The sequence below is a fragment of the Propithecus coquereli genome, unplaced genomic scaffold, assembly GCF_000956105.1.
Source record: "Propithecus coquereli isolate 6110/MARCELLA unplaced genomic scaffold, Pcoq_1.0 Scaffold283, whole genome shotgun sequence".
Classification (NCBI taxonomy): domain Eukaryota; kingdom Metazoa; phylum Chordata; class Mammalia; order Primates; family Indriidae; genus Propithecus; species Propithecus coquereli.
Window position 1 is genome coordinate 929,395 of NW_012148430.1, and position 25,204 is coordinate 954,598.

At 47.1% G+C, this 25,204-nt stretch overlaps 1 protein-coding gene across 1 annotated transcript in view; it reads left to right on the plus strand.

Annotated features, from left to right (window-relative positions):
* Nucleotides 1–25,204, plus strand: part of MTCL1 (microtubule crosslinking factor 1) — a 126,706-nt gene that overhangs the window by 24,686 nt on the left and 76,816 nt on the right. Inside the window, exon 3 of the mRNA XM_012648378.1 lies at nucleotides 528–686. Coding sequence (XP_012503832.1) covers nucleotides 528–686 — 159 coding nt within the window. The remainder of the gene's footprint in view (nucleotides 1–527; nucleotides 687–25,204) is intronic.

The following is a 25,204-nucleotide window of genomic DNA, read 5'->3' on the forward strand; positions in this document are numbered from 1 at the left end:
CCCGGCCCAGAATTATTTTATTTATTTTTTCAGCAGGCAGGTTCAGAATTACTTTAGGGAATAGAAATGTTTATTTGTCTGTTATTGTTACTTTTAATTCCTCACTTACAGCATATGAACTGGGCAGAATTGGCATTCTTGATGATATTCCGTGAAGGCATAGTACTATCCAGAGTGGTTTTTTTTTAAAAAAATTATTTATTAAGCCAGTCAAATGTAGCAATGGGGCGTTGTATACCAACTTTAGTGACACTAATGTTAATAAGTTCTGATAACCCGCTACTATTGGACCAGCCAGAGTGGCCTTTTAATCCAAATGCAAGTTATATTCTCCCTCATACTATTGATTTCATGTTTTAAACTAATACCCTGCTCCTTTAAAAATAGGTCTGTTAAATATTGCCAGGGTCTTTGCTATTTGGTATAATATCGTATTACTTAATGCCTTTGCCTCTGACATTGTCTGAGCGCACCCTTAGCACATAAAAAGCTCACGTCCTGACAGTTATCTCTGTGGGTCACTGCAGGTGGCCAAGGACGTGTCTGTCAGGTTGCACCATGAACTCGAGACGGTGGAGGAGAAGCGCACTAAAGCTGAGGACGAGAATGAAACTCTGCGACAGCAGATGATCGAAGTGGAAATATCCAAACAGGCGCTCCAGAACGAGCTGGAGAGGCTGAAGGAGGTAACCCAGCGATCGCGGGCATCTCCCCTCTGGTTTCACTGTTAGACACTGGGGGCTCCAGGTGTCTCATTCTTACTGTGGGCAAAAGCAGGGGTTGGCAAACCATGGCCTGTTTGTTTGGCTCAGGAGCTAGGGATGGTTTCTCTAGCATGGTAAACAAACAAACCCACACAAAATAAACCCCCCAAAAGCAAAGAAGACTATGAAACAAATACTGTGTGTTGCTTGCAAAGCCTACAATATTTACTCTCTGGCCCTGTACAGAGAAGGCTGGTCGAGCCCTTGTCTAAAGCTATTTTTTGTAATTTCCCCTTCGATGAGCTGACGATTAATTCCTTTGATGTGTCCAAGTGGGGCCTGTTATTACTAGAACACAGAGTTAAACAGGAGCTTTTTTCTCAAGGTCTTCTGTAGTGAGCTGGAAAGCGTGTTGTGGTTGTCTGTCAAAGCTGCGTGAACAGATTATGTATGCATGCTGTTTGTATATATTATGTAGCCAATATGATTTAAATATAGGCATTTTTTTAATTTTAGGGAGTGATTGTTCTAGCAAAGTGGTCTAGAAATGAATGTATACTTTCTTCATTTGCATTCTGCAGTACAAATCCTATTTCATTGTTGACTTCCATTATGAGATTAAAGCTAAGTATTTTCTTGGAAAATATGTTGCACAGTGATGGAATTAAACACCACTGGCGAAGGCTTTGAGATGTGGTTGATGCTGGCACATTACCTGTCCCTGCTGACAGGCTCACTTGGTAGTTGGTTTTTCTTCTGGATAAGTTACCTGATTCACCCATCAATCCCTACCCATCCAGCCGCCCACCCACCACGCTAGCTCAGGCCCTGCGCCCGGGCCTGGGCTGGATCTGTGCACGTGCAGCGCACACCCTGCTCTCGAGGTGCCTGTAGTTCAGTCTGGCCCAGGGACAGCAAAACAGACAAATTGCAGCAAAGTAGCAGGTGCCGTCCTCTCTGGGCCTCCCCCGCCCCCTGCTCACAGCCTCGCTGGCCTCCCTGCCCTCCCGGGTGCTCACACCGCCTGTGGCTCGCTCCCTTCATCCTTTTCAGGTCTTTGCTGAGATTGACTCAGCCCCCCTCCCCTTGGCGCTCGATGGAAGTTGTCCCTGTCTCCACCCTGGCGTCCCCATCCTCCCTCCCACCTGACATGTTGTGTATTTTGGGAAATTACTGGTATATTGTCACCGCTTATCTGACAATGTTCCGTGTTTTCTTTCTCTGTCATTCATCCACCCTCTCCTTCAGTGATGCCGCTCTGGAATGCGAGTCCATGGGACAGGTAGACAGGGGTTTGGGGACAGGGGTTTTGTCTGTCCCGTCCGTTTTAGGGCCCCTGTGCCTGGAACAGGGCCGGCACACACCAGGTGAGGGGTGAGTGAAGGGGGCAGGGCACGGAGCTGTGGTGGTGCCCGGGCTCCGCAGAGGAAGAGGTTAGCTTCTGAGAGCTTGCTGTCATTGGGTGACCCTTGCCCCTTAACCTCCATTTGCATTTGGCCCACGGTGGAGGAATTTGTCCTCTAATTGAGGCTCTCTTGCCTCTGTTCTTACAGTCGCTAGTGCTATGCTCCCCCTTTCCCGGCGGTCTAAGTCTGCTGGAAGGTGTAGTGGTTTCCTTTCTCAGAGTTTCCAGTTTGAGCCTGACCTTGTGGGTATAGAAAACAATTTACAGTTGAGCCTCGAATAACACAGGGCTTAGGGGCACTCACCCTTGTGTGGTAGAAAATCTGAGTATAGCTGGGTGCTGTGGCACATGCCTGTAGTTCCAGCTACTCAGGAGGCTGAGGCAGAAGGATCACTTGAGGCCAGGAGTTCATGACCAGCCTGGGCAACATAGCAAGACCCCATCTCTTAAAAAAATAAAAAAAAAAGAGAAAAGAACGTCCACATGTAAGTTTTGACTCCTCCAAAACTCAACTACCAATAGCCTGCTGCTGACTGGAAGCCTGACTGATAATATAGTGGATTAACACATATTTTGTATGTTGTATGTATTTAATATTATATACTGTATTCTTATAAAAAGGTAAGCTAGAGAAAAGAAAATGTTATTAAGAAAATCATAAGGAAGAGAAAATACATTTATATTCATTAAGTGGAAGTGGATCATCGTAAAGGTCTTCATCCTTGTCATGTTCCTGTTGAGTGGGCTGAGGAGGAGGAGGGAGAGGGGAGGTTGGTCTTGCTGTCTCAGGGGTGGCAGAGGTAGAAGAAAATGCAGTCAAACCCACGTTGTTCAAGGGTCAACTGTAGACGTATATCTTATAAAGTTTTATATGTGTATGTGTTTGTGTGTAAATATATAAATATACATCTAAAATGTATACACATATGTTTTTTACGCAAGCAAAGATTCTTCTGCGTACATCTAAAAGGATTTGTGTAGGACGTGGCATCTGTTTGGAGGAAGTGGTGGTTACTACTGTTCTGGACATTAACAAGCAAGGCCAGGGTAAGGCAAGGTCTTCCAGAGCCCGGGCAGGGCAGGCGAGAGGACGGAAGGTGGAGGGATCAGCCCCTCCCTTTATGGGCCAGAATTCCTCAGAGGAACTGCTCGGTTGGGATGAAACACGTGTTGTACTTCCAGACTTGCAGACTGTGGGACTGCATATTTACACCGAAATTCTAAAATGAATCGTAAAACTGACAGGAGGCTCAGGAGGGTTGGATGCTGGTAGCTTACACTGGAAGCAAAGAGGGACGGAGACTAGTGATGCAGGGTTCAAAGGTGGTGGAGGGGATATTTATTGGAAATGCCAGCTGCTGTCTCTGCAGATGGGTTCTTTTTACAAAAGCCAGAACAGATACCTATGAGTTTTGCTCTAGTGTGAGGACAGTATTTGTCTCTCTTGCCATGCTCTTTGTTGTTCGGCGCTGATGTTGTGTAAATGGGTGCGTGCCTCCTGAAAGAGGCAAGGGCGGTTCACGCGTTGTGTGTCTGGATAACAGGAGTTGTTCCAGATGTGCACATACCCCCTAGGCCCCAGAGGACAGGGAATCACAGTGTCTCTGTGGCTCTGGAGCCGCCTTCTCTTTTAAACTCCTGACTGTTTTCAGCTGCCTGGTGGAGTCTCCAACGTGAGTTTTTCCTGGCACTTCAGGCTCTGTGTCCAGAACAAACTCGTCACCCCTTGCCCCAGCCTGCGCCACCTTCTGTCTTTCCTGTTTGTGTAAAGGTAGCACTGTCCTGTCTTCTCCGTGGCTGATGATGGCAATTATCTTTAACTCTCTTGCTCCCCATCTGCAGTTGCTTGCTAAGTGCTGTAGGTTCTGCTCTTTTGGCAGAAGAGGGCTGGCAGTGTGGGTGACCATGTGCATTGAGGGTATGTGCCATTTCCATTCCTCCCTTTTCTGTTCTCTCCTCTAATTCTGAGTGTGTCCTCTCTGCTTAACCAAACAAGCTTGCCTTGGCCCCTGCTTGTCTAACTCTTTAGCATAACACACAGGACTGTTCCCATGTGGCCCATCCCCATCTGCCTACTGGGTTTTCCACCCTGCGCTGGGGCTGTAAACCCTGGAGTGAAACGGAGGAGCGGTTGGAAGGATGACCAGGGACCATGTCCCCTGGTCCTCTTTGAACTACTAGAGGTGTGTCTTGGGAAAGTCACTTTCTCCCTTGATAAAGAATGCTGACCTGTCTAGAATGTCCCTCTGGCTAGCCAGCTTGCTTGCTGGCTTCCCGTGCCTGTTCACTCCATGGTCCGTGCCCCCAGGTACCACACACCCTCCACATATGCAAAGCTCAAACAATTTTTGCCTTTTTTTTTGGTATATTTCTTCTAGTCCTCAACTCTGTCTATAGTGGAAGCTCTCAAAGGTTGAAAATGGTTAAGCTTAGCTTCGTTCCCACTTCTTAACGATTGTCCAGATTCTTTCACTGAAGAATATTTCATTCTACCTCGATTTTTCTGAGTACCTATTACATACTAGACACAAATAATAACCAGACAGTTTAGCCAGCACCTGCATGGGACAGAGACATGTCGTAGATCACTCTCCTCCCCTCCTGAATAGTACAAGCATCTTGGACAGCTTCAACTCCAGTCAGCTCCTGTCTTTCATATTATTTAGTATCATTTTAGTTTCCTCTGTTAAAACTCATTTCCCCCCAGTTGACTAATTGAATAGTTAGTGCTTATTTAGATTAATTTCCAGGTTGGCCAGTTTATTTACTCACCATTGCTTCTTGCATATGACTCTTTCTTCTCGCTTCTTTTGTAAAGACAATTACTGTTTTATTCACCCATTAAGGTGTATCTTTCATTTCTAGAATTTAAAAAAATTTGCTTCTTTTTCCTGGAATTTGCTTCTTTATCATCTCTATTTCTTCTTTTACGTCTTTAAATGTTTTAAAGTTACGGTCTGTTTCAGGCTGTTCTGTGATCTCAGGTTCTTGGCGTGACCAGTCCTGACGTTTGTCGGGTCTGCTCACGCTCGCTCGCTCACGGGGGGCTTTATCACGAGCTCATCTTGGTGGGCGCCCTGAGGTCTCCTGCGAGGTCCTCCTGGCGAGATGTTTACCTCGGCCCTTCCCAGAGGCCTCAGGCACCCTATCCTCTGGTTTGTGGCAGTGTGGCCATCAGCCTGCACGTGGCACAGGCCTAGGGCATTTTACACGACTGGGGAGATTGTTTCCACCTGTTCTCCCCCATGAGGTGCACGTCCTCGGAAGAGCTGCCTGGGTGCCTGAATCGGAGCCTCTTCTCACGGCCCTGGCTGTGAGGACCTATTTCTGGGTCTGGTGACTCCACCATTCCCCACCCTCAGTCCCTAATACGTATTTTTGTGCTAACTGCTCAGCAATCCCTGTTCATTTCTGCCGCTGGGAAATTTTCCTTTTTCGTTTTTTTATTTGCAAGTTCAGCTGTATGTCAGTTTCTGTTCGTTATCTTTTATGTGGCATTTCTAGCTATGTTGGGAAGGGGGCTCCTGGTGCTCAGTGTGCTGTGCTCCCCAAACTGGACATGACCCTTCGGGGTTCAGCAGAAGCTCCCCGGTGGCAGCACTGGAGCCCCACTAGCAAGCGCATTTGTCACCCAGCCCACGGCGCTGCCCTCTGTCCTGCCTCTCTCCGCCTACTGCTGCCCATCACCCACGGCCTCGCGGCTGCTTTGCACTCACGGCTTCTGCTGTACCGCGTCTCTTCACTGTCTTCTCTCTGGGCATCTTTCTGCTTTTTCCTCAACCAGCGAGTGGCGACTTTCTCTGTGTCATTACATGCAAACTGTCAGACGGCCGGAGAGTCTGGAAACACAGGTGCACAAACATAATCGATGGTTTCCTGCTATTACGGTACAGTGCGATAAAATAACATCATCTGTTTCCAGACGATATGGTCCCCCTTGTAAGCATCTTTGGGCAGAGTTCTCATGTCAGGGGACCTCCTAGGACACCAACCAGGTAGCGGGTGGGTACCTTGGGGTTAGGGTCTCACCCCTGGCCCAGCCAGCAGTGGACTGCAGGGCAGAAGGTCACGTGGTGTGCAGGCAGCATTCCGTGTGCTCGCTTAGCACACCTTCCAAAATAGAGCAGCTCCTGGTTTCATTTCCTAGCCATGATTTGAGGGGTGGGGTGGGAAGTGGCATGAGGAGAGAAATGTGGTGCCCTGAACGATACCCCAGCTGTGTGGCCTGCTAGGTTAATAATGAGGTAATGGGATGGAGCAGGGGGAAGAATCAGGGCTCCCTGGTTGTGCCTTTCCACGAACACGGAGACTCGAGAAGAGTCGGTGTGTGTGTGTGTGTGTGTGTGTGTGTGTGTGTGTGTGTGTGTGTGTTCGTTCACCTGCACACATACGTGCAGCATCTGGGGCCTGGCGGGAAACCGCCTTCTTCGTTGCTGCTCATTGGGGCCTTTGTGTGTCCTTTGTCCAGGCCAGGAGGGCAGGGGTGCGGCTGGGCGAGAGCTGAGTCGAGCCAGGGAACCCGAACCAGGTGCGAAATCTGAGTTCAGAGGCCGTGGAGGGTCAGGAACAGGGCCGCAGACGCAGACGGGTTTGGCATAAATATTTTTGATGCTTGCGCTGTAAAGGGAACAGTTGTGGTGGCTGGGAAGAAGGGAGGTGTGCGTGCAGTCAAACAACCATAAATAGACTAATAGCTGATTCACACTCTGCCGCCGAGGAGGGGCAAGAGCGCAGCACGGGCTGCTCTGGCCACTGGAACCTGTTCCCTCGGAGCTGGTTCTCATCAAGATCAAGGCAGAGTCGCAGTAAGTTCTTTCAAGAGGCTAGTTAAAGTCCCACAGCCCTCTTCCCAGCGTGCCTGGGCTCTCTGCAGCCTGGGGCTGCCCGTCCTGGCCTTGCGTGGCCGCGCAGGGTGCAGGTGGGTTTGTTTGCTTCCTCACCTCAGCCGAGGCCGAGGGAGGTCGGGCTTGCCTGGGTTCAAGTACCTGAAACGCTTCGGTTTCTCAGGGTATGCTGTTTCAGTTCTGTTGTCAAAGGAATGTGTCACTGCCACTTTCTGTGACTATCATGTTGAAAACAAAGAAAACGGAGGTGAGGAGGAGAGGCCAAAGGAGTGAGCACAGTCCCCAAGCGTGTGAGTCGCCAGCGGCTTCTGCTGCAAGGCCAGACCCGCATCGGGGCCTCAGTGCACCAGGAGGGTCCCTGAGGTGCTGTGGCCCCGCTTTCAGTCCACCAATGCGGAGGCCAAGGTGTGGGGGGCTGTGCACCGCCTGCAGCCAGGAAGGTGAGGGGTGCAGCGGGGCTCTCCCCGGTCCCCAACCCTTCCTCTGTCCTTTCCTGCAGACCTTGGCACTAGCGGCCACCTCCTTTGTTTGTAGACCTGGAAGGAAGCAGCTGGTGACTGGAGTCAGAACTCCAGGTAAGCATTCTGGAGCCAGCTCGAGCGCAGTGTCCCTCAGGGACACAGGTGTCTGTGATGCGTGGGGACCCGAGAGCCACCAGCAGCCCCTGGTGCCCGGCTTGGGTGGGTGGGCCAGGAAGAGCACCTGTATCTTTTCTTGACCCAGTAATGCTTCTCTATAAAATTAATTTCTACTTTTATAAGTATTTATTAAGCTTCTTCTTTCATCTCTACTGAGAATATTATAGGAAGGAGGAGGAGGGTAGGATTTATTAATACCTTGAAGGGTGGGTGGGGCCTCCAGCCTGCCCTGCCACCTGCCCAGGCCCTTCCCCTGCCTGTCCAGCCCCCAGGTGGGGGTCCTTCTTTCCCCCGGGCTGTTCCCCAAGTCCCGCCTCTACCTGTTCATATCCTGCCCATTCTTTAAGATTCTCCTGAAATGCCACCTCCTCACTGAAGCCTTCCAAACAAACGTTTTCATATGCTTAAACCAGGACGTGGTTATCGTGGGAAACTTGAAAGATAAAATCGTAGAGGGAGAAATTTCCCATAATTCTAACAATCCAGAGATGTGTCTGGTTTTTCACGTGAAATTGGAAACACACCACATTCTTCTGTGTGGTGGAAATACGGAGAGGAGCCGAGTATGATTTCGCAGATCGCACTGTTTGTTGCCATACGAGAGATCGTTTTTTTCCTTTTGGTTCACACCAGGGAGGGGAGGACAGCGAGAGACGAGGCGCGTCAGCCGCTTAGTGAGCCCAAGACCGTTCACGCCGAGCTGCTCCGTTAGGGCGAAGCCGGGCCCCGTGCAAGGTCTCGAGAGACCCGCGAGGATGGGCGAGGTCCCTGATGCCCGAGGGCGGAGCTGGCCGCGGGCGAGGCTTGGGAGCTGAGCCCTGAGGCCGACCAGGTGTGGCCTCGTCACAGCACGTGTTCTGGGTCCTCCCAGGAGGGGCCGGCAGTGCAGCCCAGGTTCTCCAAGTGTCTGTCAAACTCGTAGGCTCATGTGTGTTTTGAAGTCGCTGATTGAGGTCAGAGGCTCACGTGGGGGTCTGAGGAGGGAGGGGCGTTCACTCCAAGTTCTTGTCACAGCGAAACGTGTGTCACTACGTGGCAAGCTGCGTGAGTGTTTGGAATCATTGCAAAGCTCCGAAACATATATATTTCCTAGTGTATTGTTTTTCATTTTTAATTAAACTTTTTGTTTCCAGATGCTTGTAGGTTCACGTGCCATTGTAAGAAGTAATGCGGCGATCCCTGTACCCTGTGCCCAGTTTCTCCCAATGGTAACATCTTGAAAACTCTAGCGCAGTACCACGACCAGGGCGCTAACTCGGATTTAGTCCAGATACAGAGCGTCTCTGTCACCACCCGACCCCTCCTGTCGCCCTCTCATGGCCACGGCCTGCTTCCCTCCCACCAGCCCCCATCCCTTGCCCCTGGCAACTGCTACCCTGTTCTTCACTTCCATAATTTGTCAGTTTCAAGAATGTTACAAACGTGGAATCATCTAGTATGTGACCTTTGGGCATTGGCTTTTTTCACTTAGCATCATTCCCTGGTGCTACATAAAATTGTAGGAGGCTGTGTTTTGGACAGTGCTCCTGCCCTGGGCGCAGCAGGCGACAGGAAGTCAAATGGGGTCACTCGTGCTGGAGCTCCACTCTCCAGACCAAAACTGAGGGAGAGAGGAGCTTGATTTTCCAAAGGAGCTGGTTTCAGTGGGCATGATAACAAGGCTCTCTGCTTTAATCCTTACAGGAAACAATAATAACGCAAGTAACCTGGTGCTAACTAATCAGTTAGTTCCCTGTTCTGTCTCCCTGTTCCTGCCTTACAAGAGAAAGTGCCTTTGAAATGCCCAGTCTGCTTTTTGTTCATGGCGTTTTCTGCCTTCCTCGGTCCTTCTCTGTCTGTAAAACCAACCTCTTCTGCTCAGCTCCTGGCAACACTTATTCCATTTTAGGGAAGGAAATGTTGCCTGATTCTAGAATTACAAATAAAGCCAATTGAGACCTTTAAATTTGTTATAATTTTGTCCTTTGACACTGGAGATTCATCCAGGCTGCTGTCTGTATCCTTAGTTGTTCCTTTTACTGCTGAGTAGTATTCCATGCTACAATGTACCACGGTTGATTTAACCATTCACTTGCTGAAGGACATCTGTGCTGTTTCCACTTTGGGGCTGTGTGACATGATAAATACATGTTTGGTCTCTCATCCCACCCCTGTCCTGGCGTACATTCCTAATACCCTTGGAGTCTCGGAAGTGCCAAGTGTCTTTTTGTCTGTTAATGAGAGCTCAGGATGGGGGCTGTTTGCCAGAGGAACGAGCCTGTGACTAGGGGTGGAACTTTGAGCCACATCCCCTTGCTGGGGACTGCGGAGGAGAGGGGGCGGAGGGTTGCGTTGACCACCAGTGGCCTGTGACGTGTAATCATGCCTGTGTAATGAAGCCTCTGAAAGAACACCCAGGGGCAGGGTTCCAGGTTGCTGAATGCTGGAGGTGCTGGGAGGGTGGCCCGCCTCTGTGAGGTGTGGAAGCTCCGAGGCCCTTCCACATACTTTGCCCCACGCATCTCTTCTCTCTGGTCGTTGCCGAGTTGTATCCTGTGATGATAAATGGGTAAATATAAATAAAGTGCTTCCTTGAGTTCTGAGAGCCATTCCAGCAAATGACTGAATGGAGGGCAAGGAGGTCTGGGGTGGTCGTGGGAACCTCTGATTTGTAACCAAGTCAGAAGTTGTGGGTAACATGAGGCCCTCCTCTTGCAGTGAGTGTCTGAAGTGGGGGGCAGTCTGGTGCAACTGCGTTCCTAGCCTCTGGGATCCGACGCTGTCTCTGAGCAGCTAGTGTCAGAGCTGCATTGAATTACAGGACACCCAGCTGGTGCCGGAGAATTGCTCAGTATGAGAAACCCCACACGTTTGATCGCAGAAGTGCTCTGTGTTGAACGTGAGTAGAGAAAGAGGGAAAAGCAGTTTTTCCTATCTCACAGGCTATTGAAAATAAAGTTGCTGTGAACGTTTGTGTGCAAGTTTTCGTGGGACATAAGTTCTCATTTCTCTGGAATAAATGCCCAGGAATACAGTTCCTGGGTCGTCTAGTAGTTGCATATTTGGTTTTTTTAAGAAAATGACAAACTATCTTCCAGACTGGCTGTACCGTTTAACATTGCCACCAGTAATGTTGAGCACTCCAGTTTCTCTGCATCCTCACCAGCATTTGATGTTGTCACTATTTAATTTTAGCCGTTCTGATCAGTGATATCTTATTGTGGCTTTAATTTGCATTTCCCTAGTGGTTAGTGATGGGCTTCTTTCATGTGCTATTTGCCGTCTGTAAATTCCTTTTTGGTAAAATAGCTCTTCATATCTTTTGCCCATTTTCTAACTGGATTGCTTGTTTATTGTATTGTTATTTTTTTAACTGTGAGTTTTGAGAATTCTTTGTTTATTTTAGATACTAGTCCTTTGTCAGATACATGGTTTGCAAATATTTTCTCCTACTCTGTAGCTTGTCTTTTCATTCTCTTAACAGAATTTTCTCAGGACAAGTTTTTAGTTTTGATGAAGTCCAATTTATGAATATTTCCTTTATGGTATCAATTTTAAGAGCTCTTTGCCTAACCCTAGATTCCGAATATTTTCTCCTATGTTTTTCCTAAAACTTTTATTATTTTACATTTTACATTTAAGTCCATGATCCATTTTGAGTTAATTTTTGTACAAGGTGTAAAATGTCGTTCGAGGTTCATTTTTTGCCTGTGGATGTCCAGTTGCTCCAGCACCATTTGCTGCTGCCTTTCCTCCAGTGAATTACTTTTGCACCTTTGTCAAAATGAGTTGGGCACGTGTGTATGACCCTGTTTCCGCTGATCTCGGCTGATACTACCCAGCTTTGATTACTTAGCTGTGTAAGTCTTGAAAGTGCTTTCTTGGTATGGTGTCTGTGGCATTTTGGACTTTGCCTGATAGTACGTGTATGTGTGTCTACACATCCCTGCCCTTATCAAGCATGCGGTACATACTTGTTGCACGGGTGAAGGTTTTATCATCTTTATTTTTGTTTGAGAAAGAGCCAAAACATTATTTAAAAATATTTTGCTGAGGAATTTCTGATTCTGTAAATGATTACCTCTGGGCAGTGAATCCAACTAGTAATTCCACTCTAGGTCAAGTTTTTTGACAATGACTGAGAGTCATAAAATCACCGTGTTTGATTAGTGATAAGCAAAGCTGCTTTTGCTGGTCAACTTCCTGCACATGAGCCAGGCTCGTCGCAGGGTCACGTGGTGCCGGCTTGTGCCCCGTGAGCCGACAGCCCCCTCCTCTCTCCTTGTTTCCCGTGGGGCCCCACCCATGGTGCTGTGGTGCTAGGTGCCTCTCAGGGCAGGTGATGGCACTCTTTGGGACAAACATCAGAAGCAACGGAGCCATGTGAGCCACCTCTTGGATTGCAGACTCCCCCCAGAGCCAGCTATTTCTCCCCTTCTCTAATACAACCTTTCTTGGGTGCCGAAACTCTCTGATAATGTGGATGGCAGCGCCTTACCGTGTTGCATGCTGGTACGTGAGCATTGGGAGGGAACTTCTGATTTTTAGTGAAATGGACACTGTGTTCAGGTTGCTTTTCTTGAGAATAATTAAAATACAGACAGCACCTGTTTCTGAATAATTTAGGCTTTCACTAGGCCATTAGCTGCGTTGAGTTTGTAGCATTGTTTGTGCTGTGGAAATAAATACTTCTCACAATTTACCTTTGATTCCTGGGGGGGGGGGTCTTTTGAATTTATCTGCTATAAATCATGCTATTGATGTAATACAATTTAGGTCACTTTCATCCTCGGGCACAGAATCTAGAGTCAGAGAAATGAAAATGCCTAAAAAATACTCCATGGGATTATCTGTTTCCGAGCGTGCCGTCTTGGTATTTCCCTGGCTCTGGGGAGCCGTCACATTCATTGAGTGGCGTGATTATGAACTGAATAAGCAGTTTTGTTGGCTTCCCCCCCCCCCCGCCGGTAACCAAAAATTATTCAGCACTGAAAAGAGACCATGTTGTATCTGTAGTTGCACAAGCAGAATGTCTTACTGTCGAGCACGTAATCAAGCAGCACTTGAATTTCTGAGCCGAGGACGAGCCCCAGAGAGGAGAGACCCTCCGCTCTCCCAGGCCCTCTTCCTCGCGGTTTGCCTGTGCAGGGTGGCTAATTCTTTTACTGAAAGGATGTCTGTGTGGGATGGTTGGCTTCTCACTTGTTCCCTCTCATTGCAGACGCTCTTTCTCGCGAGCCGCGGCAATGTGACTGCGACAAGGGGGTGCAGGAAACGCGGGGCGCGCTCGGCCGCCAGACACTGGGTGCCGGGCACAGGCGCTCCTCGCCTCGGTGCACCGCGAGCGGTGTTTGCGTATCAGGCGCACATCCGTGTTTATTATTTACGGCTCCACGTCGGGGCCGACCCTGGACGGTTGTTTTCCCCTCACACTTGGCCTCGTCTCTTCTGGCGAGAGGAATGAGAAAGCCATAGCGCAGTTTGGGGGCCCCGGTGCGGCTACCTGTGGGACTGTCGGAGGACCTGGGGAGTGGGGATGCGAGGAGGCTCTGGAACGTTTCGTCATCTGTGTTTGTTCACGGGGATTAGCAACAATTGTTTTTTTCCATAAATGTAAGACGTAAAATCATTGCTGAAAAATTCTCTGTATGTTATTTTTGCAAACCATAGGAAACATTAAAATTTAAAGATGAGATAATTTTATACAACAAATGCCTGTCTGTTTGGGTCTAAAGTATGTGTTCAGCATCCTCTTAGTGACCGAGAGCCTCAAACATTCCCACTAGAGGAGGGCGGCAGGAACATTCTAGCGAGTGAGCTAGCTGGCTGAGAGGATGGAGGGGCTCGGCCCGGCCTGTCTTCTCCTTTTCAACTTTGAAGTAACACTGAGGGTTTCTTGTTTGTTTCTGAGGGTTCTCGTATGTAGGAATTTTGGTTTGGGTTTGGATTTATTGTCTTTATTTTCCCTTGGGAAAGAGCCATAACATTATTCTGGATTCATTTATAAACAAGGTAACTCACAGGTCACCTCAGTAATTAGGCCTGTATGTCACCTGACCCCGTGGGAGCATCACCTGTGGTGGTTGCTGGAAGCATCACGTTTGAGTAATCTGTGCAGAGCACACTTTCTCTGTTGACATTTTGGGCTGGATAATTCTTCGTCGTGGGGGCTGTCTTGTCATTGTAGGGTGTTTAACAGCACCCTAAGCCTCTGCCCACTAGATGCCAGCAGCAGCCCCACCCCCCAATTTGTCACAATCAAAAATGTCTCTAGACATTGCCCAGTGCCCCGGGGTTGGGGGGAATCCCTCCCCCTTGAGAGCTGGTGGCTGAGAGACCAGCAAACACAAAAGCTGAGCAAGAGACCTCACCCTGCAGCTCCCCTGGCGCTTTGAAGGGACGAGTTCGACCCAGATGAGCACGCGGTGTAGTCGACATGCCCTGGCCGTTGGCACAGTGTCAGGTTCTGCGCTCTTGAAGGATTTGTGTGACCCGATTGTGAGGTGGCTGCACAAGGGTTGTAGTAGCACCTTGGGAACTGTCTCGTCTCCCTGCTTACTGTGTCTGGGTGCACTTCCTACTCCTGAGTCACCCCTCTCTGCAGGGTGGGCTGCCCTGCGTTTGCTAACTCAGCGAAGAGATAGGTAGAAGGTGGTGCTGCATGTTCACCTCTGCTTTCGACCTCTTGCAAAACACGCTTAAAGGCAGCGTTTAAAATGATTATGTAGCCGTTTGGATCCTTCTCTGACGGAGGATTAGAGAGCAGAGGTGCTGGGAGCAGGTTTTGACAAGTTGCCTCCTGTACCTCTGGTGTTGTTGAGGCAGTGAAAGGGAGCACACGAGCGCCTGCCAGGAGTCAAGCCCTTTAGCCTGGCGATGCTCAGTCCTGCTGCCCAAGCCTCACCTGGGCGATTACATCAGTCCTGCCTGGGGCAGGAGGCCCTAGTATCTGTGGCTTTTCCACCTTCCCCTGGTGACTTCAGGTCAGCAGCGGTGTGTCTGCAGCGTCTCCCTAATTGAAGCTAAATATTCTCACCCAGGAGAGGGGCAAGGAGTTGGTCAGATTAATGAAGTGTAAAAACAAGAGTTTCCCAAACTGGTGTTTTGTGACGATGAGTCTTTGGAGTGACTTGTTTAGACAGATGACCTCTTTCCATCAAAGCTACGATATAGCCTTACCCTAGTGAGTGAGTAAATTCACAGTCATGAGTTTTATATTGCTGTGACTACAGAAGTTGTAGAGGAAAATAACTATATGGCTTCCTGTCCATTAATTATAGTTTTCCTAAAACAAAGCTGAGGCCAGGTTCTAGTATACGCATGCAGGTGGCCTTTGTCTAGACTAATTGAATCTGCCACTCATCGGTTCGACTCCATTCCTCTCTGCCCCCTTAGGTTAGTTTTCTCTCTGTCCTTTTCCTCTTCTGCTCACCTCAAGAGCACACTCTTCTAGCTGCTGCGGAAGATGGTGCTGGTTCTGTGTGGCTCATCCTTCCAGGCCGCTGGCCCAGGCCACACGACTTGTAGGTGGCAGACAGGACCTTGCTCCAGTGCGTAACATTGTAGGGGACGGAGCAAATACTTTAATTTTTTTTTTTTTTTTTTAACTAAAATACCTTTCTGTTTCCTGAAGAGAAATGGGGAAATCCAGGGGTATTTGTGTGAAATGTATAAATGTGCCTACTGTTACATAGTAAGGCTGTGTGTGTGCAAAATAGAGGCACAGAGAAGATAAGGAATTGAACCCCCTGATTTTGTAACCTTGCATCACATAAGCAGTCTGGGTATAGCTGTATTAACAAAAAAACAAACTCTCTAAAGCAATTTAAAGAGGTTTATTTTGAGCGAATACGAGTGACCATGACCCAGAGATACACAATTGCAAGAGTTCCTGAGAAAGTGCGTGCCTGAGATGGTGGCCAGGTTATGGTTTGATATTACACATTTCAGGGAGACAGGAATTGCAGGTAAGATCATAAATCAGTACATGGAAGGTATACATTGGTTGAGCCTGAAAGGCGGGATATCTTGAAGTCACAGGGGGGACTTAGAGATTCTTTAATTGCCAATTGGTTGGGAGAATTAAGCTTTGTCTAAAAATTTGGAGTCAGTAGGAAGGAATGCCCAAGTTAAGATAAGGGGTTCTGTTGTCTGTCATATGATACCATGCCCGCCAAGAAAGGCCTATTTAACTAGATTGTAGGATTATAAGACATGATTCAACCTTGCCTGGCATGGCCTTAGGTCTTGTGTGTAATTTGATATCTTAATGCCACAGAGTCTGTTCTGTCAGTCTTACGATCTCTGTTTTAGCATTAACGCTGGTCAGTTGTGTCTAAACTCGAAAAGCATGGGGGTAAAATGAGGTGTGTCCAACCTCCCTTCTTGTCATGGCTGGGAACTCAGTTTTAGGGTTTTTCTGGCATCCCCTTGGCCAAGAGGGGGTTCATTCAGTCAGTGAGGGGTCTTAGGGTTTTATTTTTAGTTTACAGACACTTCCGTGGACAAACCGCATTTCACCAGCTGTGCCATCAATTAAAAGACACACCATTAAGAGAAAGTAAAACACGCTGCCAATTAAACCATGACATGGCATTGGTCATAATGTGCAACCCCGTTTTAGGGGTGTTAAAGTGTGACAATGTACGTATTAAAATCAATGAAATGTGGTACGTACCAGTGCTCCTCGACTTATGATGGGGTTACATCCTGATGAACTCATCGTAAACTGAAACTGCCGTGGGTGGAAAATGCATTTAATACACCTAACCTACCGAACATCATAGCTTACTTAGCCTGGCCTGCCTTCAGCGTGCTCAGAACACTTAGGCTGTAGTTGGGCAAAATTCTCTAACACAAAGCCTACTTTATAATAAAGTGTTGGATTTATTGAGCACCGTACTGAAAGTGAAAAACAGAATGATTGTATGGGTATTCAAAGTATGGTTTCTACTGAATTCAGATCACTTTCACACCAGTGAAGTTGAAAAATCATAAGTCAGAGCATCGTAAGTTGGTGACTGTCAGTTTAAATGTATTTTAAAAGTTCCCTTGGAAGCCCTGTTACACCCTGTGTCCAGAATACTTCCTACCTGAGTTAGCAGCCGCAGGGAGCATGAAGGGATTTGAAAACATGCCTACAACTGTTTATTGCCAGGTCTGACTAAGGGAGACTCTCTGAGGCACCATGTGGAGGAACCTGCACTGAACAGTGCTTGTGTTATGACTCTTCGTCTTCCCTTCTACCAGGTAGTAAAGTCCAGGAAGGCAGGACATTCACATACAGGATGCTGGCGCTGTCCTTTGCTTTCATCTTAAAAACAACAAACAGGCCAGACATGGTGGCTCACACCTGTAGCCCTAGCACTCTGGGAGGCCAAGGTGGGAGGATTGCTTGAGCTCAGGAGTTTGAGACCAGCCTGAGCAAGAGTGAGACCCCGTCTCTACAAAAAAATAGAAAAAATTATCCAGGTGCAGTGGTGCACCTATAGTCCCAGGTGTGTGGGAGGCTGAGGCAGGCGGATCACTTGAGCCCAGGGAGTTGGAGGTTGGGAGGTTGCAGTGATGATGCCACTGCACTCTAGCCAGGGAGCGAGACTCTGTCTAAAAACAAACAAACGACAAACATACTAAACCAAACTTACAGAGTGGCTGATAGTAACTATAAAGTTTTGTTGAGTTCTTACACTAGGCTCTAGTTTGACGTTTACTAAAGAGCTTAAACAAACAGGGACGTTTAAAGTTTAAAGAGTTCTAAGGATGGCTTTAGAGAAAGCAATAAGAATTTTCCTGTGGTAATGTCACCTGTATTTAGAGTGCCTGTGTGTAGAGATTTCAGCCAGTTTCAGAGTCTTCCAGAATGTTTGCAAACACCACGCCCAGCAGTGCGAGAGCCGAGTCATGGTCATGGGGGCCTGGGCTGGCCGGCAGGGTGGGTGTTCTTGGAGCTCTTCTCAGACCCTAATCGACGGTAGGTGAAGTGAGCAGAACCATTGAAGACGCCAAGCACGTGACTAACGTCTCCCCCAGTTTCCTCAGAGCTGAGGATGGCTGAAGGCATACTTCAGACATGATGCAGACGTGGGCTTTGAGTCCCATGTCACATGCAGGGGAGGAGCATAGCCCTTGGCCGCTTTCAGAACCGCTGAAGACTTGGGACCACACAGGGCTCCGTAACCAGCTGCAGGACAGAATCTGCAACCAAATCGAGGCCATGGCCCATCTAACCCGTGACTCCCGTCTGACCCGTGTGCTGGCTTTCTTGTCTGTCGCTTTTTGGGGCTGTGTCAAAACAATAAATTAAAGATTGGTTTGGGCAGCCATCAAGCAAATCTTACAGGAGCGTGCTGGTCTAAAAGAATAAACAGATTTTTTCCTTTTCCTTATTTCTCCTTCAATACTATTTAAGAAACAACAGTTTATTCAGCAATTTCATAGCTAACATCATTTCCCTCCAAAAATGTTTTCCCTGGTCTCCCGTTTCCCCACAAGAAAGCCCTCCCTTCCTCCTGGGAGCTGCTCGGTGGGGCCTCGTCTCTCTGCAGAGCTTGGGAGCCCATTTCCGCCTGTGCTCGGAGCTCACTGGTGCAGTTCTTGAAAGATAATTTTATGCATTAACCATTTACTAGATGGCAATATTGCTATTATAGTTAAGTTACTCTGTATGTTAATATTCTTTGGATTTATGGGTGTTACAGATGTAATTTTGTTTCCAGTTTACAGGTGATAGAAAATGCAAACAATGAGTAAGTGATTTCTGTCGTCGCCTGCAAAGTTATTTCTTTATAGGCACTTTTAACGTGAAGCCCTGTGGGTTTACAGCATGGTTTTTGAGGTGGTGTTCTTTGATATTTTGAGACATGTTGGCAAATAATTAAAAAACTACCTTGGGTGGGGAGATTGAGAGGTCCAGTTGACCTCATATGATTAGCAGAGAACAAAGGTGTAGCATTCCTTTTGCTTTCAGAATAGAAAATAGAGCCACTTCTTTCGAGTTTCCCCTCTTTTTTCTTCCTCACAATACACAGTTTTGCCCAAGAACTGCCTTTTAATGTCAGGTTAGACCTACCTGGTGCATTTCTGAGGCTACGCTGCTTTGGGAGTTGGAAGGGAGGCTCACAGAGTCCTTGTTGGCTAACTTCCACCCTGCAGCACATCCACAAACTGGGCTCACCAGAGTGGAAAACCACAAACTAAAACCTCAGACAGCAGATACTGTACTCAAGTGAGAGTCCACTTAACTTGAAGGTGGCATCACAGAAGTCTGGACCCAGTGTAGTTTGGTGCCTGTCACTTGCTCACCTAAAAAATATACTCTGAAATGCAGGGAGCTCAGGGGAGAGGACACCAGTTAGGAGCAGGTAGGGGGCTGCTCCGCCGGGCAGCACGTCCTCCAGGCGGGACTGGGCCGTGTGTGTGTGTGTGTGTGTGTGTGTGTGTGTGTGCGCGCACGCGCGTGTGTGTGTGCACGGTGGGGGAGAGGCAGTACAGAGAGGGGTTCTGCTGGAAACAGGAATATGCCTTCCCCTAAAATTTCCTGTGCGTATCTGTGGTGTTTATGAGAGATCCTGCACTGCCCAGGATTTTTTCCGTGTTAATAAGAATGCATTTTTAAACATCAACATCCCTCATATTCAGAGAGGTCAGAGCAATTCAAGAGCTGACAAATTCAAGGAGAACATCAGCTTGGTGAAGCAGCACTGTCCGAGCGCCACAACCCTCTGCTCAAAAGGGAGGTCTGGGTGCGTGTGTAAGCGTTAACACAAAGAGGGTTGCCACCCATGGCTGTGTTAGGAGATTGTAAAGAGGAAATGAGAGTAATGTTTCTTTTCTGGAGGTAATTAAAACAACTGCTTTCTGCTTGTAAAACATGTTGACGTCTCCTCCAGCCCATTCTGCTGAGTGAGTTTGGAGGCAAATGTCTTAGTAATTGGTTAGTAAGGAAATAGCCGAATATTGCGCTTTTTACTCACTTACCTTTATCTGGGTTGTTTTTCCACCATCCCAAAATCAGGTCTTTGGAGCTCTCTTACTTGTGTGCATTTAGGGAAGCAAGAACCTGATTAAACATTGGAAATCCTCGAGAAACAAGGTAATGGCCAAACATTGGTTTTATTTGTACTTTCTAGCCGCATGAGGCAGGCTCATTGATTGTTTTATCATCTGCATGGGACAGATACCCTGAGGCCCAAGAAGATTAAGGCACTTAATTTTAGATTCATTTAGAAAGCAGTGTAGCTGCTGGGCTGTAGGCTTCTTAGGGTAGGGGCTGTGTGCTCTTCACTGCTGTATCCGTAGCGCCCGAGGCAGTGCCTGGGATGCAGTGGTTACTCTTACATTTGTTGAGCTGGGTTGAAAAGTAAACATCAAACCAGATATTTTGCCCCTAGTTCTTCGCACCACAGATTCAGGATTCTTTCCACATAAGAGCCCCGAACGACCGCCTTTTACACAGGAGGTCCCAGAGCCCAGATGGGGGAGGGACTGGCCAGGGTCCTCTTGAGTCCCAGTCGAGGGTTCTTAGCACAGCTTCGTGCGTGCAGTTACTCGGTTACAGGGAACATTTTCAAACGGGGTGAGTGTCTGCATGAAGTCAGAGGTCTGGACCACAGGACTGCGGTTAATCAGAGTGGTGTTAATTTCTCAGGAATAATGGCACTTGCCTGTCCCTTTCCTGCCTTCCGTGTGTCGAGAACTCTCTTGCTTCAGTCATTTGTCAATGTTTTTGTTTCAGCTTCTGCTTTCCTAACTGCAAATAAATTGCTTATAATAATAGCAAGTACCTTTTATTCCATTGTTAACACCTAGGAATTTTTAAAGGCTGAGTTTCAGTTGGATTCATTAATAGAAGGACCTGGCAAACAGCATGTGAATGGCAGGAGCAAATTGTGCAACTGAGTAAAAGATGATGGGATGGGAAGCACAGAAGAAATAACAGCGAAATACAAAACTGCAACCAGGCGCCCACGCGTGCACACACAAACCAGGAAGGACAGAAGGGAAAATCAGAAAACAAAAATCATTTGCTTTTGTGCCAAGCGGCACAGACGCGCTTGCCAGTTCATGGGAACGGTGAATGGCGATGTGCTTGCTGTTGGGGAGTTTACTTCTCAGTGCACTTGGTGGCCCTCCAGGAACTCATCAAATCAAGTTAATGGAGAGTTAAATGGCTCTTGAAACAAGCTAGCTGGAGGCAGCTGGGAGCCAGGGCCTGTGTTCGCTTGGCTTGGCATGGCTTGGCTTGGCTGCGGCTGCGGGGTGGGCATTCTCTGGCAGGAGAGCTTGTTTTTTGGGGGGAGGAGTATGACTAAGGAGAAGCTGCTAAGAAATGGTTACCTGTGTCTTCAGGGAAGCGCCTGCTTTCCTGGATGCTATGCAGAGCTGCCCTTGTTTTTTCAGGAGCTCTAACGCACAGAAAACAAACCACTCTGTGCTACTGAACCAAGCCTGGTGTCCTTCGTGGTGGCAGAAGCTGTTTCTAAACAGGACGAAGAATCCTGGTTTGATGGAAGTATTTAGGCAGGTGGAAGCATACCTGATTTAAATTTTTTTTGTTGTTATGGAGAGTTTCCAACGTAAATAGCATTTGAGATAACAGTGTAATGAACGTCCAAATGCCCGTCACTGAGCTTCAGCCGGGATCAGCCTCTGCCAGGCTTCTGTATCTATGTCCCCTCCCTCCCCCTCCCTTCCTTTGTATCGACTCTTTTAAGGCAAATCCGAAATATCTACACACATGACATTTGGTACCTCTGAATTCCTTATTTTCCAAACAGAACATGTAGAGCATGTAATAACAAACCAAGGGGCCCATAATTTATACGTTTTCCCTTAGTGAAGCTCACAAAACCTCGACTTCACAGGAAGTATGACAACAGCAGTAATACCATGGACTTCAAAATGCACACACATTGACCTGCATGCCTCCGACTTCTACTTTGAGGTTGGCAATATAAGTTATTAGTATTATTTTCCTACTTATCACAAAACTGTATTGCCTTATTAAATTAAAACCATCTGGAAAATTTGAATGAGTTGTTTTAACCCTTTGGAAAATTGAGTAAGTTATTTTAAACTGCTTTGGGTGGAGCCCAAGCTGGAGAAGCTACTATGACCTTGCTTCAATGGATATTTTCCTGTTCTTCAGTATAGAACATTGTCCTAGCAGTTTAGCAAGGCCTAAACATTTTACAAATTATATATCCACATGCAAATATCTAACATGCATAAATGAATTGATAAATGTAATCACATATGACATTATTGGTGTGTTATGTTTTAGTTTTTATTTTATTTTCCTTTTCTGCATGATGCTATCCTCCCCAGCACTGTATAGGTCCTGTCCTAAGCATGGAAGGTCTTAGTACTACTGATAGGTGAATTCATAACCGATTACTACAAAATTAGTAGCTTTAAACAACCCAGATTTATTGTCTTATAGCACTGTAGTTCAGAAGTCTGAAATGGGTCTCACTGGGCTAAAATGAAGGTTTCTGCAGGACTTTGTTCCTTCTGGAGGCTCTAGGGAAGAACCCACTTCTTTGCCCTTTCTGGCTTCTAGAGCCACCCACGTTTCTTGGCCTGGCCCTCTCCCTCCATTTGAAAGCAGCAGTGGCGACTCAGGTCTTCTGTCCCTGCCATTCCTCTGGCCCTCTCCCCTGACTCCCTCTTTCGTTTGTAAGAACACTGTAATTACACTGGACCCACCTGGATAATCCAGGATAATCTCCCGACTCTAAGGTCAGCTGATTAGCAACCTTAATTCCCTTTGCCGTGTGGCATAATACAGTGACATGTTATGCAGATCAAGGATGAGGACATGTGGGGTGGGGGCATTCTGCTGACCTCAGCAGGGAAACAAACGTTTAGCGCTGGGGAGGTTGGAGCTTGTTTATTCCTTCTTACATCTGCATAGTTGGGACACTGAGGTCCAGGACATAATATTTATTATGCACCACTGGGTGCTAGGTGATTCCAAATCTTCATCTGATTTTCATGGCAGCCCTTTGAAGTGGACAATTTTTATGTTACTATTTTAAAGATAAGAAAACTGAAGTTCGGAGTGGCCGACAAACCTCCCCTAGGTCATGTAGGTAGTGAGTGACAGAGAGCTGAGAGTCTCACGCCCAGGATGGCCCGGCGCCCATGCCCTTCCATCCTCTTTGCACTGCTTGCTGGGTGCGTGCAGTGAGCTGTCAGCTCTCCGTTTCCGTCTGGCATTCTTCTCCTGTTCCACCATTCAGCCGGCTCACATTTTCCTCCCATGACATGAGCAATAATGTCTTTTCCAGAACTTCTTTGAATGATTTAAGTATCGTTGGTGTTATCAAACCTTTTAAATTTTTATAGCTCCTCATTCCTTGTTTAAGGGACACAATACTTTTGTCATCCTCTTGGAGAATGACTTTTATAGCAAATTACCCAGTTCAAACACCACAGGAGATTTTTGTGGAAATTCTAAGATAAAAACTTCACTTGGTTTTCATTCCTCCTCCTGCTTCTGGCTGCTTCATACAATGAAATCCCATATTTCTTTATCTTTTTGTCTTCATTCCCTTGGTCTGTTTTAATTTCCTCCTTTAACAAGCTTGGATACCTTTTTTTAGAGTGTATGAACCAGATTCATAACTGTCCCATTTAAAGCATGGTGTGGTATCTGTTAGGTTTCGTGAATAGCCACAACAGCCCCCTTTATTAGAGACACGGGCACTCACCTGTTGTTTTCCTCTGTCCCTTCTGCTTGCTGCAGGGAGCTGGGCTACACTGAACTTCTGTGAAAGAGTCCCTCACTCCCCCACCCCAGCCCATGAGAGCCTCACTCCAATGGCAGGGAGTGTCTGGGAGTGGGTGGCCCAGAGCAGTGGTCCAGCTGTGGTCTTCTGTGGTCGCCACAAACCCGGTGATCCACAAGATCACAGTGGGGTGGGGAGCTGCCATTGTCAGGAAGAGCAGAGGAGGGGACGCACCAGCTACCTCCCAGCACGTGAGAGGCTTTGGGTTTAGGAGATTCTCAGTTATAAACAAAGTTCATGACCTCAGTATTTTTTGATTAAAAAAATTATGAGCTATATTGTATGTAAAAAGAATATATATTTTATAGCTACATATATTTTATGGCTATATATATAATTTAAAGAAATATAGTAAAAAGAATACCCTTCTTAGGAGGTAGAACATTATCGGTTGGTTGGAAGATCCAAGTATGTCTGTCCCTACCCCCAAGTCATCATTATCTTGAATGGTGTCAGTTTTTTTCTTGCTTTCCTTTATAGTTTACTAACTATGTATGTATCCCCGAGATGTATATTGTTTAGTTCTGCTTATTTTCAAATAAGCAAAGAAATGGACTCAGACTGTGAATATTCTTCTACAGCACACTTAATCTCTTGACACTATGTGTTTGAAATTCTCTTCCGTGCTGATGTGTGTGGCTATAGTTCATTCGTTTTTTTCCTGCTTTTTATTATTCCATTGTCTGGACACACTGCAAATTATTTGTCTCTTCTCTTGTCTTTTGGGTTGTTTGGTTGCTTCCGGGTTTTTGTTTTTATAACACGTTTCTGCGAACATGCTTTGCTGTCTTTGGTGCTCATGTACGTTACGTTCTCTAAAGCGTTCCTGGGAATAGTGTGCTAGGCCAGTGGTCCTCAACCTTTTTGGCACCAGGGAAGACAATTTTCCATTGACCGGGGCGGATGGCAGGGGTAGCTCAGGCGGTGATGCGAGCAGTGGGGAGCAGCTATAAATACAGATGAAGCTTCGCGTGGTCGCCCACCACTCACCTCCTGCTGTGCAGCCAGGTTCCTAACGGGTCCTTGGCCCTGGGGTTTGGGGTATGCTAGGCCATAGGGCATGCTCATGTTCAACTTTTATCTTTTTATTTTTTAATTGTGGTCAAACATGTATAACTAAAATGTTAACCATTTATAAATATACGTTGGCATTAAGCACATTCACATTGTTGTGCTACCATCACCACCATCCATCTCCAGAGCTCTTTTCATCTCGCAGAACTGAAACTCTGTTCACATTAAACAACAATTCTCCTTTCCCTTCTCCTCCCAGCCCCTGGAAACCACCTTTCTACTGTCCATCGCTTATGAATTTGACTATTCTAGGTACTTCTTACGATTAAAATCATATGATATTTGTCCTCTTGTTTTTGGCTTATTTCACTTAGCAGAATGTCCTCAAGTCCATGCTCAATCGATGTTGTAGCATGTATCAGAATTTCCATCCTTCTTAAGGCTGAATAATTTTCCATTGTGGCATATTGCATATTGTTAATACATATTGCAGGCGAAGTGGCTCACACCTATAATCCCAGCACTTTGGGAGGCTGGGGCGGGAGGATCCCTTGAGGCCCGGAGTTCAAGATCAGCCTGGGCAACGTAGTGAAACCCCATCTCTACAAAAATAAAGAAAATGAGTAGTTGGGTGTGGTGGTATGCACCTGTAGTCCCAGCTACATGGGAGGCCGAGACAGGAGGATCGCTTGAGCCCAGGGGTTCAAGGCTGCAGTGAGCTATGACTGTGCCACTACACTCCAGCCTGGGTGACAGAGTGGGACCCTGTCTCTTAAGAAAGTTAGAAAAAATACATACATACGTTCCATTGTGTGTATATACCGCATTT